The sequence below is a fragment of the Coregonus clupeaformis genome, chromosome 14 (genome assembly GCF_020615455.1).
Source record: "Coregonus clupeaformis isolate EN_2021a chromosome 14, ASM2061545v1, whole genome shotgun sequence".
In the NCBI taxonomy this organism is placed as follows: domain Eukaryota; kingdom Metazoa; phylum Chordata; class Actinopteri; order Salmoniformes; family Salmonidae; genus Coregonus; species Coregonus clupeaformis.
Window position 1 is genome coordinate 36,027,829 of NC_059205.1, and position 19,296 is coordinate 36,047,124.

The 19,296-nt window shown below is 44.0% G+C and overlaps 1 protein-coding gene across 3 annotated transcripts; it reads left to right on the forward strand.

The window, feature by feature from the left end:
* Positions 1-1,005: 1,005 nt before the first annotated feature.
* On the forward strand, positions 1,006-18,361 carry LOC121580964 (zinc finger CCHC domain-containing protein 2). Of its 3 annotated transcripts, none has more exons than XM_041896201.2 (13): positions 1,006-2,059; positions 3,385-3,499; positions 4,068-4,141; positions 8,376-8,447; positions 12,234-12,334; positions 13,427-13,542; positions 14,191-14,274; positions 14,513-14,573; positions 14,655-14,778; positions 14,991-15,138; positions 15,261-15,383; positions 15,613-16,971; positions 17,347-18,361. In XM_041896201.2, the coding sequence occupies exons 1-13, from the start codon at positions 1,268-1,270 to the stop codon at positions 17,403-17,405; spliced, it is 3,228 nt and encodes a 1,075-aa protein (XP_041752135.1). In that variant the 5' UTR covers positions 1,006-1,267; the 3' UTR covers positions 17,406-18,361. The 3 variants fall into 3 exon arrangements, with proteins under 3 accessions (XP_041752135.1, XP_041752137.1, XP_041752136.1); XM_041896203.2 differs by having other exon boundaries at positions 13,427-13,506; XM_041896202.2 differs by having other exon boundaries at positions 4,071-4,141.
* The last annotated feature ends 935 nt before the right edge of the window (positions 18,362-19,296 follow it).

Consider the following 19,296-nt stretch of genomic DNA (forward strand, 5'->3'; position numbering starts at 1 on the left):
TTTACCCTTTGCCAAAGTTTCTAAAAATTGCGTTGTTTAGAAGGAGTACACACGAATTGAGTTATTGCACACGCGCACTTCACGCGTAGGCGTTCCCTAACGGAAATATGCATATAATATTAGAACGCGCCAATAGGATCTCACTAGTGGCTCGTGTTTGGCTCTACCTCCTTTCTTGTTCTGCCCACAATTATTCATTTTCTCCCATTGGAAACGACAGGCTCTGGTCTATCATGGGTTAGATATAAAAAATATTTGACTATATCGTGTGCAATATAGAGCTAGCCAGCTTGCAGTCCTAAAAACCGGAAATGATTTACCTCAATGTTCAGTCATTCCTATCTGCAAAATGAATGGGGAAAGAATTGGGTTTTGGAATAAATGCCGAAAATAAGGTCTGAGGTTAACACAGGCTTATGAGATCTTATAGGATTTGTTCTATAAGATAATATCAGTCAGTTAGCACTACCTTTATAAATTATGAAGCCTTTATGTGCGTTGTTTTTTCTTTCTTTCATAAATGCTTAAAATTTCACAAAAAAGTGACGACTATCTCATAGAACAGAACGTATAAAACCTCCTAAACCTGTGTTTATCACAGACCTTATTTTCGGCGGTTATTCCAAAACCCTATTCTTTACACATTCATAGCAGGTTATGGTAATTAGGTTAAAGTTAGGAAAAGGGTTAGGGTTAACTAAAATAAAAATAAAATAAAAAACACATTTTAAAGTTAATTTGACAAACGCTGTATTCCTTCTACACATGAGCGAGTTGGTGCCTACAAAAAGACGGCATTGCTCTCTCTATTGTGTAAATATGTTTCAGTGCATTGCACTTTTAAGAGTTTCATGCAATTATATATCACATATCGAATATCGAATATTATAGAATAACAATCCATTGTGACAGCACTGACATATTTAGTAAAAAAATATATGTTTTTGCATTCATGAGAGAAAGTGACTTCGGTGACCTGTAGTAAATGCACCCTTGTCACGACCCGGTGCAGGGTGGGATGAAGTTAGGACCCAGCAGTTTGATGAAAGATGGGAGGAGTCAACTATGTAATTTCGAGTGGTACAGTCAGTCAGTGCTTGAAAATGAGTTACTGAGCCAGCTATACATAATCTCACTAGTTCATTTCCTTATAATATCACAGAAATATAACTCGGCCGCGGGTACGGATGCGAACTGAGCGAGTATGTAATGTTCCGATACATTTGAATGAATTGATCATCGCTAACAGGTCCTGTCAGAGTTGATCATGCTGAAAATGAAGCTGCCCATGCGAACGTCGGAGGAAGAAGACCATACGGTCGAAGACGAGCAGGAAAATACCGATTGCAACAGTCTCCCTAGTGATTCGATTCCGTACTGTGGTGTGAGCCACCGGCTCAAGGATTCAACGAGGGAATCTTGTCGCCTGTCGCAAATTGACAAGGAGACTGTGTTTGAGTGGTTCGGCTTGCACCTCAACCCAGCAAAGCGGATAGAGTTTATGTACGGAATACTCAATATGTGTCAACCACTTGAGCTTCGCTTTTTCGGATCCTGCCTTGAGGACCTTGCACGGAAAGATTTCCACGTCTTCCGAGACTTTGAGATAAGGGCGAACAGTCAAACGGACTTGGGCCTCCTTATGGACGTTGCAGACCCTGTCGTGCGTTCCAAACTACTTGTCTGCCTGTCACTTTTGAGATCTGAAAACAGAGAATGTGCGAGCACACTTTATCGTGCTTTGAGCCATATGGATCCAACGCTGTACTTGAATACTTATCATGGCGTTCCATTATCTCCACGTGGGAGCGCTCAAAATTTACCTGATCAACATTCCCCTCGCGATGGTGGAATGGAGTCCGGGAAATTGGAGCATCCCAGTGGGCCTCCACTGGAGGCAGAGTCGGGTTCCCTGGAGCACTTGGCGCTGCTTTTCACCATGGCCTCGCTGCACCCGGCGTTCTCTTTTCACCAGAGGGATACTGCCAGACACCAGTTGGACAATGTGGAACGGGCCATAGAGGAGAGAAGGTATTGCCACAACCGCCCGAGCGTCCAGGTAAGCATCACATTGCCAGCTGAAGTTAATCTAAAGGGGCCTCCTCACCTTACCTCCTCTCCTTAGCTCACCTCATTACCTCACTACTTATTGTCACTGACCTGATTGAACTGAGCAGTTGAAAGGCTCCTATCACATTTACTATCCTGTGCCATTAGATCAGCAGGTGAGGAAACGAGAAGAAAGCCAGTGAAGGCTTTGCTACTGTTGACTATTGAAATGCAACCCCTGGGGGGCCCTGGTACATATGATGTTGACAAGTCCACAGGGGGCGTTCCCCAGTAAGACTTTCACCTGACTTTTACTTTGACAATAATTTAACTAGGTAGGTACTATTTAAACAAGGATAACCTATTTTTCTAAAATGTTACTGGCCACCTTAGTCATAGGAATGAACAGATTACTTTTTTTAAATAAAACATCTATATGGAATCAAAATTTAGTTCAGATGACGCAATGTAGCACTTTATTTCTGGTAAAGTGGGGCCAAATAATTGCTGTAGGGATAGACTGTAATAACAATAGTATGTACTGATGTGAATAGACTTGTGGCGTTAGCCTAAAAAGAGAGGAAAGAGGTTAAACCCTTTCATACCAAGCATTGCTCAAAGCAGTTTCATTTCCAAGAACAGTCTTGAGTGCATGGCCATATGACTACAAGTTGAGTTCATTGTGCTGTCACAAAATGACAGACGCCATAGACTGAATGAAGATCACTTTCTCAATCAGGAGAATAGAGAGAGAGACCGCTTATCTGGCTTCAGCAGACATGCTGGCCACTGCTACTGTGTTCTTCTGTCATCTTCTCCACAGCAGCTAGCTAGCCTATATGAATGGGAACACCCGGCATTCTTGTGAATGGTTGCATTGTGATCTTACTTTGCATTGTGTTGGAGAAACCTTTCTCTCTTTCCCTCTCTCTCTCTCTCTCTCTCTCTCTATCTATCTCCCTCGCTCCCCCCCCCCCTCCCCTCCCTTTCTGGCATCCAATGAAAAAGCCAGGAGTTTGAATGAGACAGACACCTTCTCTCTCTCATCTGTCTGACTGACTGCCCTCTTGGCTGGCTTTCAGCATAATTATATGTCTCATTAAGACAGTTAGCCTACGGATAGGCAGTATTTCTAATCAAAACGGAGCTGACTTATGAATATAAATAAAACTGAAAATGGAGAAAAAATTAGTTTTCAAAGCATGTGGAGAGGAGGAAATTAGTATTGGTTCCAGTTAAGTGTTGTAAGGGAGAAGTTGTTTAGTGGGACTATTATTGGGGGAGAAGGAACAATTTCTTACAAAAGCACCAATCTCTTCACTTTCCTGGTTGCAGCAGAAGCAGCATACCCTGCGAAAGGAGGACCTCAGCCCCAGGAGCACTGACATGGGTCAGTCGGCCTGCTGTATTCCCAATCAGCTCCTGAACAGGACCTTATCTCAGAGAGAAGGTAGTCTCAATCCTGTTTGTCATTGTATCCTCTGAAGTCTCTCATTCACATGTTGAGGAGTGTTCAAAGCAAGATGTATTTTAGCCTAGTGCATTTGAGGTAAAACAAGAGACCCAAACAAATGGTCCAATATGGTTCAATAGACAGGATATATTCAATATGTCTGTAGTTTTAAAGGGATACTGCAGGATTCTAGCATTGATGCCAATGTTCTACTTACCCAGAGGCAGATGAACTCGTGGATACCATTTTTATGTGTCTGCATGCAGTATGAAGGAAGTTTGCGGTAGTTCCGCAAGCCAATGCTAACTAGCGTTAGCGCAATGACTGGAAATCTACAGGTATAGGAGCAATGCTTGTGAAACTACCGCTAACTTCCTTCATACTGCACGCAGAGACATAAAAATGGTATCCCACGGGTTCTTCTGACTCTGGGTAAGGAGAACAATGCCATAATCTCGCAGCATTCCTTTAACAGTGTTCAATGTATTCTGTGGTAATCAAAATTACATTTAGGTGAACAGCAATGAATTGCTCAAAATAATAACCCTGGTCGTCTTTCTTCCAGCAGCAGTTCACATTGACAAGATTGTGCTAAAGAAGATATTTTGGAACCGAGGAAACAGGGAATACAGTATTGAGGTATGTTAATGTTTGGACTCTGTGCCTTGATATGTTATTTTCATTCTGATATTCCTGTGTATTTTATTTCTCATGCATTTTGAAGCATACCCCTGTAGAATCTAGGTATACTTACTTTTATTGGGCCTATATATCGTGGGCCACCAGATTGATTTGCACTTCCTCATTCAAATTATGGCACTGAAAAAACGTTAGTCCTGAGCTTCAGATTGTCCATGCAATATTTTGTATTTTTCTCTGTAAATCATGCAATGTTCTCTTACAACATCTGGACAGGCAGAGACCTAAGACTTTGCCTGGCCCTGACTCAACAGTCTGTCCTGTATGGCCAGGCATCAGCCAGGCATCATTGTGACAGGCAGCACTGTGCTAAGGAGTCTGTGAGGGGGAGGGGGAGAGCAAGACGTAGAGAGCCAGGCTAAAGAGGACAGCAGGAAGGATTGCTCCCTCCTATTCACATGCTGTCCTCCTTTGCATGAGAACACAATCTGGTGGAAATATGTCCTTGATCGTTCGCGTCCCCAAAACATCTGCCTTGACTGTTTTTACAAGCCTGCGGCGGCATCATATCAGCCTGTAAAAACGGAAAGTCTTCCATTTAGACTAGAGGGTTGATGGACTTGAGGTTAGCTCCAAGATTTCACAACACTGAGATCATGAGATGATGTCCTCACCACAGCGTTGCTGATGCTTTTGCTCAGATAGCCGGAATAGTAATAGAATAGACTTATATCTGACTAATGCTCTCCTTATCTGTGATCTACTGAAATTGACCAAAACCATGAAGGCTAGTTAGCTAAGTAGCTAGAACATACTGCCAACACATGCTAACGATGGTGAGTGTTGTGTTCGTCACTTAACAGTTAAAATCGGATCAGAGTTATAAGGATAACAAGATGAGCTTTATTGAGGAGACCTCTGAAAGAGTTATAACCTTACCTTTTGCTGCTTAGTCTGCTATACAGAGACAGTGGTACTGACAGTGTGTGACTGCGTGGAGGTGTGTGTGACACTCATATGAATGGAACGAATGGCCGTCCTGGCCTTGACCCAATACTCATCATCATCATCTGTGTGGCTGGGCAGAATGAAGTCTTCGGTTAGCCTAAGAGGTTATGCCTAGGCAGAGGCTCAGAGGGTTGCTACTGGATTTTTAAGGGGATTTGTGAAACCAACCACGTATTAAGTATAATGAAACGTGAGTGCAGCGGTCCGTTTGCTTGACCAGGCTAGAATTCCCTTCGTCTAAGGGAGATATTTCTCAGTGAGAGGATTGTGTTTGGTTCAACAGGTCTCTAAAGCCTGCTCTCCATGTTTTGTTGGTGCTGGAGAAGGGTTTAATCTGTTATTGAACCCTACTGTATAATAGCCTACTTGAAAAGGATACTCTAATGTAGCCCAAGTTAAGAGGCACTGTACAGACTGTGCTTGAAATCAACTGGCAGTTGAAACCCTCTTGGCTAAAATGTGGAGGGGGACAGTGATCAAATGTTGCTGCTAGCCAGTGCTGGAAACTGACACACACGTTTTGTCGTTCTTTCCCTAACATTAACCCGTAACCCTAAACCTCTTACCCTAATTCTAACCTTAATTGTAACCCTAAACCTAACCCCTAAGCTTAAAAAAGCCTTTGTCCTTATGTGGATGTGGAAAATGTCCCCATGAGGGAGAATTTTCAGTGTTTTACTATAATTGTGGGTCCCCACAAGGATAGAAGAATCAACCCACACACACACACACACACACGAGAGAGAGAAAGTGGCTTGCTGGGCAGTGCCATCTGCTCCGCTGGGCATGGTATATGAAAGAGGGTGTTGGTGTGTTAAATAGGGGAGAACATCCATCATCTTCAGCACAGGAGGCATTTCACTCGGTCTACTCTAGGCTATACACAACACAACTAAGAGTAGCCTGTTAAACTAGGGCAGGCCTGTGCTGAGTTCAGTGTAAAACAATGCTGTGAGAGGTAGGCCTAGCATATTACTTGCTGAATTGTTTCACATTCATTCAGCGTTATTCACTTTTCCACCAAGGCGATGGGAATTACATCCTAGGCTCCTTTATTTGTTCTAAACTGAGTAACAAAAATGTTGGTTGTCTTGTCACCCTGATCAGAGAGGACTTGGGGTTTAAAACATTCATTCATCACCGGTTTTCAAAGCTCACTGTTTTCCTTTTCTCTCCTTTTGTGAAGGGCAGACATACTAGACAAACCACTACTTCCTGTGTCCAGCTTGAACTGGGCCTACAAATCAGACATTAGTATTCAGAGGTTTGTAAGGAACCCAGCCTGGCTGCTAAAGCCAAAATGACTCTCCCTGTCAGTCCCTTCAGTGTCTGAGGTATCTACACTAGTCAAGGATGCAAGCAGCTCAAGGGTTGAAAGAAACTGTTTAGGAGTTAAATTGAATTGAATTTATTTGGGTAAAAACATATTAGCGAGATGTACATTGTATTCCCAGAGGATAGCACTAAAATTAATAATTAAAAGACCTGTTTCCAAACTGGGCCTCGAACTTTGTAGACAAACAATGGAAAACAAAATCTTTATTTTTGAGAATTTACTCGTCGGTTGATGACATGTGGATGTTTTCCCAAGCATTCCTCAATCCCCTGTAGACTCTCTATTAGGGAGTAAATTACTCCCGTTAGGTTACTTGCTCTGTTATGCCTTGTTTAGTTGTAATTTGAACTTGACAAAGAGCGACAGATTTTTTTATATCCCACTTCAAGTTGATGAGTGCCTTTTCATTCACCTTTGTCAGGTCAGGGATCAAGGAGCAGGATTGCGTCCCAAATGGCACCCTATTCCCTGTGTAGCACACTACTTTTGATCAGAGCTGGGCCCTGGTCAAAAGTAGTGCACTACAAAGGGAATAGGGTGCCATTTGGGAGTCTTGTCATTCAGTAGGGGAGCACCAATTACCAGACTCCACAGGTTAACTCTGTGATGGACAGAATTGAGTAGACTGCCAGGCTGTGAAAGAGTTGGTTGGGTTCAGATCCCCCCGCGGAGCAGATTATTGGGCTCGGTGATGATGGAATGTCACCTTCAAAAAATTTACTATTTACAGAGTATAATATTTTCTCATAGCCTTCCACACACGGTATAAGCATCAGATAAAACACAGTCTATGCTTGTATGTGTTTGAGCACTGTAGCCTAAAAGTCTCACAGTCAACAATTGTTTCTGAAATGTTAGGCTACATACCCATACAACTATCAGAGCAACCCAAAAAATTAACAAAAAGGTTAAGGCTATAGTAGCCTAACTGAAGCAGATCAGAGCCCAATGAAATCATTCCAATTCTCTTAGAGAGCATCGGTTCACTCTAACCGTCTGAGAGAGGGATGGCTGAGACTAAAACCTACTACTCAATCTGTCACCGTTCATTATTTACTCTGCTTTGAGAGGCAACAGAAAGCGCCTCTTGGTATGTTTTTCTAAAGATTCAGACGATTTGTGAATATTGAGGGCCAGCGGGGTAATGTTTTGAAAGGACAGTATGGCACCACTTGAGTATGGCACCACTCCCCTCAGAAAAGGTCAAGAGAAGTGTTGATGCTGTTGATACAAGATGGTTGAAATGTTTAACATCAGTTTTCTTAGTACACTAACTCAATCTTAGTGTCAATTATCAAAGGCCCTCTATTGGTATGCAAACTTGTCAAGAGTAGTCCATGGTGAGTTTTTTCTTCTTCTTCCCAATGGGAAAACATCCTTTCAAGGCAAATACTATCAGGGTAAGGAAGGGAGCTTGTGTTTTTCTGCTCAAAACATTTAAGGAGAAATTCCATTCCTAGCTCTTTCTAAGATCATTATTTACTTCCGTAACTAAGGTATGCAATGACCTGCTTTGGCCACAAATCAAATACCTCAAACATTCTGAGCAGGAGTTTAGAGTGGAGCTGACGTCACTGTGTCTGTGTGTGTGTGTGTTGAATTAAAACTGACTTATGAGGACACATCAGACAATCTAAATCGTTAACCACATCACCAAATGGAATGTGGTGTCGTCCAGATTCCAGAATGTAGTTAAATGGTTGACTGTGCCAAGTATCAAATAATTATGTGGTTGTTTATTAGGGCTGTTGCGAAGGGGAAAATACCATACACTTTGTTTCATCTGCATATTTCAGGGGAATGACATGCTGTCAAAAGCAATGTATATGATGTGTGTTTGGTACAGCATACTGATGAATGATGTTGCCTTCCTCACCTCCTCCCTTCCAGGTCCAGTGGTCTGACTCAACATGGAGCACAGTGACCAAGACTCACCATGAGCTGTACGACTTCCTGTCCAAGGTATGAGAGAAAAACACATCCCCGTTAATAGATTGTAGGCCTAGACGATACTGCATTTAATGTCTGGTGAAATAAAGTCACACTATCTGCCGTCTGTACAAGAGGTCTGATGATATGTGGATGTTGTCTTACGGATAAATAAATGAGATGTCTGCACACTCCGCACACAGTATATTGCTGCTCCCCTGACCAGGAGGTATTTTGGATTCCTTGTCGTATGCCATCAGATCATATTCATTTTAGTGCTGTTAGGGCTTCGATTTTGGGGGATTAACTTTTGTTTAATTAGCTATCTCCACAGCCATCTGCCAACCCAGATGCAGTGTTTACTTTCCAAATGTATGCATGTGCTTTCTAGTCACTCAACGCTCTATGTGCACGCTAATAGGGCTAATAACAATATTGTGATATATAGTACCAGTCAAATGTTTGGACACCTACTCATTCCACGGTTTTCCTTTATTTTGACTATTTTCTACATTGTAGAATAATAGTGAAGACATCAAAACTATGAAATAACACATGGAATCATGTAGTAACCAAAAAAAGTGTTAAACAAATCAAAATATATTTTATATATTTGAGATTCTTCAAAGTAGCCACCTTTTTGCCTTGATGACAACTTTGCACACTCTTGGCATTCTCTCAACCAGCTTCATGAGTTAGTCACCTGGAATGTATTTCAATTAACAGGTGTGCCTTGTTAAAAGTGAATTTGTGGAATTTTTACGCATTTTAACGCATTCTTTCCTTAATGCGTTTGAGCCAATCAGTTGTGTTGTGACAAGGTAGTGCGGGTATACAGAAGATAGCCCTATTTGGTAAAAGACCAAGTCCATATTATGGCAAGAACAGCTCAAATAAACAAAGATAAACGACAGTCCATCATTACTTTAAGACATGAAGGTCAGTCATTCTGGAACATTTGAAGAACTTTGAAAGTTTCTTCAAGTGCAGTCGCAAAAACCATCAAGCGCTATGATGAAACTGGCTCTCACAGGAAAGGAAGACCCAGAGTTACCTCTTCTGCAGAGGATAAGTTCATTAGAGTTACCAGCCTCAGATTGCAGCCCAAATAAATGCTTCACAGAGTTCAAGTAACAGACACGTCTCAACATCAACTGTTCAGAGGAGACTGCATGAATCAGGCCTTCATGGTCAAATTGCTGCAAAGAAACCACTACTAAAGGACACCAATAAGAAGAGACCTGCTTGGGCCAAGAAACACGAGCAATGGACATTGGAGTCCAAATTGGAGATTTTTGGTTCGAAATGCTGTGTCTTTGTGAGACGCGGTGTGGGTGAACGGATGAGCTCCACATGTATGGTTCCCACCATGAAGCATGGGGGAGGAGGTGTGATGGTGTGGGGGGGCTTTGCTGGTCTGTTATTTATTTAGAATTCAAGGCACACGTAACCAGCATGGCTACCACAGCATTCTGCAGCAATACGCCATCCCATCTGGTTTGCGCTTAGTGGGACTATCATTTGTTTTTCAACAGGACAATGACCCAAAACACACTTCCAGGCTGTGTAAGGGCTATTTGACCAAGAAGGAGAGTGATGGAGTGCTGCATCAGATGACCTGGCCTCCACAATCACATGACCTCAACCCAATTGAGATGGTTTGGGATGAGTTGGACCGCAGAGTGAAGGAAAAGCAGCCAACAAGTGCTCAGCATATGTGGGAACTCCTTCAAGACTGTTGGAAAAACATTCCTCATGAAGCTGGTTGAGAGAATGCCAAGAGTGTGCAAAGCTGTCATCAAGGCAAAGGGTGACTACTTTGAAGAATCTAAAATCTAAAATACATTTTTATTTAACTCTTTTTTTGGTTACTACATTATTCCATATGTGTTATTTCATAGTTTTGATGTCTTCACTATTATTCTACAATGTGGAAAATAGTAAAAATTAAGAAAAACCCTTGAATGAGTAGGTGTGTCCAAACCTTAGACTGGTACTGTATATTCAAATGTATTTCTACATCTTGCTATTTGTATACCCCTTGACCTTTTACACATTTTGTTACATTACGGCCTTATTCTAAAATGGATTAAATACAAAACAATCTACATACAATACCCCATAATGACAAAGCGGAAACAGGTTTTTAGAATTTTTTTGAAAATGTATTAACAATAAAAAAACAGATACCTTATTTACATAAGTATTCAGACCCTTTGCTATGAGACTCGAAGTTGAGCTCAAGTGCATCCTGTTTCCATTGATCGTCCTTAAGATGTTTCTACAACTTGATTGGAGTCCACCTGTGGTAAATTCAATTGATTGGACATGATTTGGAAAGGCACACACCTGTCTATATAAGGTCCCACAGTTGACAATGCATGTCAGAGCAAAAACCAAGCTATGAGGTCGAAGGAATTGTTCGTAGAGCTCCGAGACAGGATTGTGTCGAGGCACAGATCTGGGGAAGGGTACCAAAACATTTATGCAGCATTGAAGGTCCCCAAGAACATAGTGGCCTCCATCATTCTTAAATGGAAGAAGTTTGGAACCACCAAGACTCTTCCTAGAGCTGGTCGCCCGGCCAAACTGAGCAATCGGGGGAGAAGGGCCTTGGTCAGGGAGGTGACCAAGAACCCGATGGTCACTCTGACAGAGCTCAAGAGTTCCTCTGTGGAGATGGGAGAACCTTCCAGAAGGACAACCATCTCTGCAGCACTCCACCAATCAGGCCTTTATGGTAGAGTGGCCAGACGGAAGCCACTCTTCAATAAAAGGCACATGACAGCCCGCTTGGAGTTTGCCAAAAGGCACCTAAAGACTCTCAGACCATGAGAAACAAGATTCTCTGGTCTGATGAAACCAAGATTGAACTATTTGGCCTGAATGCCAAGCGTCACGTCTGGAGGAAACCACGCACCATCCCTACGGTGAAGCATGGTGGTGGCAGCATCATGCTGTGGGGATGTTTTTCAGCGGCAGGGACTGGTAGACTAGTCAGGATCGAGGGAAAGATGAACGGAGCAAAGTACAGAGAGATCCTTGATGAAAACCTGCTCCAGAGCGCTCAGGACCTCAGACTGGGGCAAAGGTTCACCTTCCAACAGGACAACGACCCTAAGCACACGGCCAAGACAAGACAGCAGTGGGTTCGGGACAAGTCTCTGAATGTCCTTGAGTGGCCCAGCCAGAGCCCGGACTTGAACCCGATCGAACATCTCTGGAGAAACCTGAAAATAGCTGTGCAGCAACGCTCCCCATCTAACCTGACAGAGCTTGAGAGCATCTGCAGAGAAGAATGGGAGAAACTCCCCAAATACAGGTGTGCCAAGCTTGGAGGGTCATACCCAATAAGACTATGTGCTGTAATCGCTGCCAAAGGTGCTTCAACAAAGTACTGAGTAAAGGGCCTGAATACTTATGTAAATGTGATATTTCAGTTTTTTATTTTTAATAAATTAGCAAACATTTCAAAAAACCAGTTTTTGCTTTTTTGGGTATTGTGTGTAGATTGATGAGGGGGAAAACAATGTAATCCATTTTAGAATAAGGCTGTAACGTAACAAAATGTGGAAAAAGTCAAGGGGTCTGAATACTTTCTAAAGGCACTCTATGTCTATGATAACCCCTCATAGGGATGTAGCTCAGTTGGTAGAGCATGGCGTTTGCAACACCAGGGTTGTGGGTTCGATTCCCAGGGGGGGCCAGTATGAAAAAAATAAAAATAATGTATGCACTCACTAACTGTAAGTCGCTCTGGATAAGAGCGTCTGCTAAATGACTAAAATGTAAAATGTAATATGATTCCCTCCATTCCAGCTTCCATGTGAGAGGTCCTCTGAGCCCTTTGAGAAGGAACTGGTGAGGTTACTGGCCCAGAGAGACCAGTATGAACCCAGGGACGTGGAGAGGATGCTACAGTGAGTCTTACTCTATTTGTTGCAGCACACAGAATGAGAAGACATCTCAAGAGGGTTTTCATATTGTCAATCAAGTAAATTGATTTCTTGAGGTTCACACTTTCTTGTTGTTTTACACTCCAGCTGTTCTTTTTTTTTTTTTTTTCAAGATATATTTATCTTCTATGACTTGCTTCTGTGGCATAAAATAACATAGCTGTATAAGATGGCTAAAACAGTCTATTAGTCCAAACCTCTACTTCAGCTGTGTTTTATTCACAGACCTCAATGTATCATATTGTGGAGAGAGTAGAGTAGACTACCCTCTAGTTACTGTCACCAACTCTGCCATAAGCTCCAGTGTTTTCAGTTATGGTCATGGTTATGGTTATGGTGAATAACCTCAGGCTTTACATGTGTCAGAACCCAGGCATTACACGTGTCAGAACCCAGGCATTGATATCTAGGTCAACTGTGATGTCATTGCCATTACTAGCTATTCCTTAAGGCAGTGTTTCCCACCTCCAATCCTCCAGTACCCTCAACAGAACAAATGTTTGTTGTAGCCCGGGACAAACATACCTCATTCAACTCATTTAGGGCTTGATGATTAGTTGACAAGTTGAATCAGGTGTGCTTGTCCAGGGCTACAATACAAATGAGTACTGTTGGTGGTACTTGAGGACTGGAGTTAGGGAACACTGTCTTAAGGCACGGACACACCGGTAGCGTTTGCCGCCCGAGAGTACTTAACAACTCTGCAGTGCCGGCCGTAATTTGTAGAAACGGGCGAAAATGTCGTCAGTCGAGACGCCAGCGGGTGGTCGGACCCTAAAACCATTAATGGCAGATGTAACTCGGTGAGACGTATTTTCTCCTTTACAGATATGGATGGATCACTTTTTCCCCTTCTCTTTTTCACTACCATCCAAGGTCACACCAGCACGTTGTGACTTCTTATACAAAGTGCACCTACTGTATCTTGCTATAGATATTCTAGCATAGAACAGGTGATGGATGACACATTAAATTATAATTTCCAAGTCACTTTCTTTCTCCCTCTGTGTAATTTCTATCTTTAACTCCCTTTCTTCTCTCTCTCCACTGTGACAGGGATATGCTTCTGTCAGCCCCAGCAGCCTTCAGGCAGAGAGGAGAGGTCTGCAGGTTCCTTCTCCCCCACTGCAGCCACTGTAAGTGTCTGTGCCCCTGCCTCAGCCTCCAGGGAGGTGAGATATCACACGCTCTACTGACGTGTCTACACAAACCATCCACCTGATTGGTTAGGGATACCTTGGAACACAGACCACAATTACCCCTCTCTCTTCTAGAATCATTTTGTATGTGGATTGATGTGGTCGGTCCACGTGACTAATCGTACCAATAAACAACTTCTCAGTAATTTTAACTGGCCTTTGAAAGTAACGCCCTGAGCCCTGTTTTAATAGTGCTCCCAGAGGACTGGTAAATCCTCCAGAAATAACACGCACACTGCTTGGTCGCCAGCTTAGAGAAATAAACCCAGCTTCACAGTGAACAGCTCTCAGCATAGCTGCAGGGCCAGGTGGTAGTTTCACCACATTAAACCCCTAGCCATTATCAATTGACTTAATTAAATGATTATTTGGGAAAGTTTCCTCACACCTCTGACCATTCAAGGGAATCCGTTGCTCATTGGTTTCACACAGCTGCATCAAATTGACCACAGAAATTAATAAACCAAGAATCTATTTTTTATGTCTAGGCTGCACATGTGAAGCGTTTAATATTAACACACTGCAGGTCTTGAAGCAGTAGAAAAGCTGTAATGTTAGGTAGGCTGGAGGGATCTTGTCGCCCATTCCCTAATATCTCACCATTTGGTCTCTCCTACCCAGATAATACAGTACCACTGGGAAAGACCTGCAAGGCAGCCGAGCACTTTAAAGAAGACTGCACAGAGCCATCCAGTCAGGACGAAGGTGTGTGCTGTATGGTATAGTTTATATTATCTCTGTCTTATATAAACCATTTACTCTGCCTGTCTGTCGTTCTTTGTTGGGTTGATCTGACACGGTGTGTGTAAATGGCTATTTCATACAGACAGATATTTGTTGCCTGTCACCCTATGTGATTTAAGTCCAGTTTAATTTAATTGATCCATAGTTGATGTTCACTTGTACTTCTCTCTCTTTGTCTATCATCATTCTCCTCACCCAGACTTAGAGTCTCACCATCTTGGGCATCAGACGGAGTGCAGCAGCAAGAGATTAGGCCAGAGGTAAGAGCACTATCTTTTCAGTCCAAGACATGTGACCTTGTGGCTGATTCACTGATGGGTTGTACTCCCTTCTCTTTACAGCATACTGCTGACAAAGAGCAGCCAGAGTGAGAGCCAGAGGCCTGCTCTCCACTTAGAGCACAACGGAGTGGTGGAGGGGAGGAGAAAACCAGACATTATGTCCTGTTGGCCAGACCCACATCAGGTCAGTCACACTGGCCTCCCCCATCTCTCCCTGGCCTAGCCACTAGGGAAACTGGTAGAAACAGCAGGACTGTCAATATGCTGCTGTATAATGCTGACTGGCATTTGTTCAAACATTAAAAGCATGTCTTTTGTATTTCTATATTTTTTGTTTGATTAGATCATGATAATTTGCATCTGTTTAGGGTGTTAAATGTTCTGCTCTCTCGTCAGAAAGTAGATGAGAAATGGGCTTTCACTCCAGAGCTGAAGAGTAGAAGAAAACCTGATGAAGTTAGAAGTGAGGGGGCCAAAGGCTACATCCCCAACGGCATCATCAGACCGCTGTCAACACACGTGACCAGACAGGGTGTCAGTAAGAGTAAGTAACCAATGAGTCTGGCAATAGCCTATCCTCTCCCCCCCCAACTTAACAGTTAACATTATAACAACATGTATGTTTGTGAATGGTGGTTTTTTAAGTGCATTCCTCTACCCCTGTAGAGCCAGTCCAGGACAGGTATGGAGACACGTGGTCTGAGAGCTCCAGTAGCCCCTCCAGCCCCCAGCACGAGGCCCGGGAGAGTCTGGAGAGTGAGGACCTTGAAGACCTGGAGGAAGAGAGAGGTGAGTGGCCCCACTACCCCTGTGGGGAATGAACGGGGCAGATTTCCCAGGGCCAGATTAAGCCTAATCCTGGACTAAGGAGCACTTTCAGTGGAGATTCTCCATTTAGTCCAGGACAAAGCTTTATCTGGGTCTGGGAAACCGGCCCATGATGTCTGTCTTTAGCCCTGATGTGAAATAATGCTGTTGAACCTCAAGATGTCTTTTAATGATAGCTTCTCTCTCCCAGACACTACAGAGAGTTACTCGGACCACTGTGTCCAGCAGAAGAGGGCGGGTGGTCACAGCAGGGGGAAAGTTGTGGCTACTGTACACCCTATGGTCCTTGTACCCCACAAGGAAGAGCCATCCTACACTGACAGTCCCCGAAGTGTACAGCCTCTACCACTGACAGTCCAGAATGGGCCGACCATGCCAGACGTTATGGTCTTTGTCCCTCCACAGCCGGGGGACGGTTCACCAGCAGAGGGGGCACTGACTGGGACCACCCCCATGGTTTCTCAGGAGTCCATCTCAAGCAAAGCTCCCCTGGGAGACCCTGAGAGACAGAGGCACGTGTCTGTGTCTGCCCCCCTGAACTCACAGCCAGCTATCCCAGGCTCCAGCAGTCACCCCATACTCCAGTGTTATAGGACCCCCACTAGTCCAGACAGTAGAAGCACTAACCCCCAGCCCCCCATGGGCGCTATCAGTGTCATCCCCCCGAACTCCCACATGTCCCCCCTGCAGCAAACATGCACCACCACTGACCCAGCCTCCACTGCCACCCTACCCCGAGCAGCCTCTCTCCCTAACCCTAACACCAGGCCTCAAGCCCTGGCTGTACCCACCAGCCTACCCACCCCTACCTACGTGACACCCTCCTCAGGGGCAACTGTGACCCCAGCTGCCATCAGTCAGGATCAGGCCACTCTGCTCCCAGCCGTCCCCACTCACACCCCCGGCCCCGTGTCCAGCCAAGCCCTAACCCTCACCCACAGCACGGCCCAGGGAGACGGCACCTCTTCCTGCAGCAGCTCTGGGGTGGCAGCAGGGCAGGCCCAGCAAAAGCTGCAGGCCCAGCAGCAGGCCCACCCTCCACAGCAACAGCAGATGAGCTGCAACACCTGCGGTTGCCATGGCAGCTGTGGTAGTAGCCACTCCCCCAACCCCAACTTCTACTTCCCTCCCCAGCTGGGGCGGCAGGTCTTCAGCACCACCCACCTCCCTCTCTTCCACCTCCCGTCCATGTGCAGCACTGGATACCCCAGCCACCGCAGCCAGGTCCAACACCAGAGCAACGGCACCACACAGCTACCCTTCTATCCCCCTCCTCCTCACACGGCCACGCCAACGCAATACGTCAGTGGACCTCTGCTCCACACCTCCCACTCGAACCACATGCTGGCCACCCAGGCTGGATACAACCTGCAGCAGATGGCAGCTGCTTCCTTCAACCGTTTCTACACACCCATGTTCTCCTCGGTGGGGGTGGGACTGGGCACGGGCATGAAGAAGAGTAGTGCCAACGTCTCCTGCTATAACTGTGGGCTCAACGGGCACTATGCCCAAGACTGCAAGCAGCCCTCCATGGACGCCGGGCAGCAAGGTAATACTGGCCAGGCTAGTGGCAGAGAGAGGAGGTGAAGTCTCTCATAGTGAGAGAGCAGAGAAAATAAGGATTCCTCTTTTTGTTTCAGTAAAATAAAATGTTGCGTAGGAAGGCAGAGCTTTCTTTGGTAACCTATTGTTTTCCACCATGTTTTGCACTGTCCACCATTTTTGTCTGACGCTCTCTGTAGCAAATCCTGGATTGTCTGAACAAGCTAAAGAGCTCTTAAACACCCAACCAAGTGTTAAATTATATTTTGATAGGACACTGAATCTGAAATGCTAGCATAAAGACTATGGACATCACATTTCTTTAGGTTACTTGTTGGCTGGTTTGGCACGCGACACTGACGCACTCGTGTGTGTGTTTCAGGTGGCTTTCGGCTGAAGTACACGGCCCCCCACTCCTCTGAAGCAGACAAAACTGACTGACATGACAGAGAGAGGACCAAGACAATGCTTTGTTTATCTCACTACAGTAAAGATTCCAGAAATCCATTGTTTTAAAGGGTTGAGTTTTTCACCAATTGTAATACCTTCCAAATGTCCTTTAGGAGTTTGAGAACCCGTGTAAATATCCTGACTAGTTTCTCAGCAAAGAATGGAATCCTGTATAATTCTCAGACTTTTCAGAGGAGGGTGGTATTTTGCACTGGAGACCGGCACGAGACAAGCTCACATTTACAGACTAGTCTCTTACTTTAAAGAACAAAAACCACATCTTTAAATGATGTGGTGATAAACGTGCATTCAATAAGGATTGATGGATTTGGAGAGAAAGGTTGTTCTATTCTAATTTTATTGTGGGTCTTTTTCGTACTTTTAAATTCTTCCAGAATCGGCCTTTGGTTCAAGTCATTATACGTTAGGCTAAGGAACCTATACTACCTAAAGCATGTGATGACTTCAAGTCTCTGTTCTCCCTCTCAGTTCTTTCATATGCTAGCACTTGTAATGGGAGGGAAGGTAGGAAAGGTAGTGAGTAGTACAATGCCTTAGTGCCTCAAAAAAAAGATGGAGAGGGTCGTATTATCGCATAGGTGTTCAAAAGAAAAATACGGTTAAAAAGCAGCTAGTAGTAAAGCCTACCAGCTAATTTTCATATGTTTTATTCTATTTGAAAAAACAAAATATGTGAATTATTGTTATTTTTTGGATTGCCATAAATACCCTGTTTTTGATTTGTTTTACAAGCTAACGGTATTCCATTTAAGGAAAATCTTTGTAAAAAAAAAAAAAAAAGTTTTCTTGTCATTTGTTGCCACTTGATTTAATGTGAAGCATGTATTAAGTTAATCATGTCTGTCATTCATGATGTTAAAGGGATACTTCGGGATTTTGGCAATCTACTTCCCCAGAGTCAGATGAACTTGTGGATACCATTTTTCTGTCTCTGCGTGCAGTTTGAAGGACGCTGCTAACTAGCGCTAGCGCAATTGCTAACTAGCGTTAGAGCAATGACTAGAAGTCTATGGTATATGCTAGCAGATACCATAGACTTTGTCATTGTGCTAACGCTAGTTAGCATTGGCTCGCGAAACTACCTCTTAACATAACAATGGTATCCAAGAGTTCATCTGACTCCGGAGAAGTAGATAAAGGGCCTCATTGCCAAAATCCCGAAGTATCCCTTTAATGCTGCTGTTGTTTTGTTTTCATTGTCTCCTGGGGGCAAAATCGCACTAATCCTTGCAGGTCTGTGTGTGTGTATGTCTATGTTTGTGTCTGTATGTGAGTCATGTCCCCAATGCTCTCAGGCAATGAGAGGACTCTTGTGGTTAATGTATCCCCTGAGCCTCTCTCCTCTAGGAGGTGATTTACTGAGTCCCAAATCAACCCCCCACACCTACCCCCTAGGTACTTGGGTCAATCCAAAATCAACCCCTAGGCACTTCAGTAGATCTGAAAGAATTGGATAGATGTAATCAATGGTAAAACCTTCACCTGAGCTTGCCTTCTGATAAGATCGTTGGAATTCTTGCCATATTGCTCTCACCTATACAATCCTTTCTGATCTGCACAAGTGCATAAGTTGTAGGGGCTGGTGGTGGATTTTGGATTGGGCTACAGAATCACTATCCCTTGTCCTACCGCCATGCATGTACTGTACCTGTTGAAGCTGTTGAACGTTTGGCTCCTGCCCGTTTGTGTAGGCTTGAGTCAAGCTCTTTGTTGCCAGAACTTTATGTGCCTTATTCCTCCTTTCTCATTAAGCGATGATATTGTATTATGCATGTAGTTGTATATTTGTGCACAACTGTAAGGGGCTAACTACACACACTGTACCCAGATGAAAACTTCTGTATTAGAAAAAAGGTGAAAC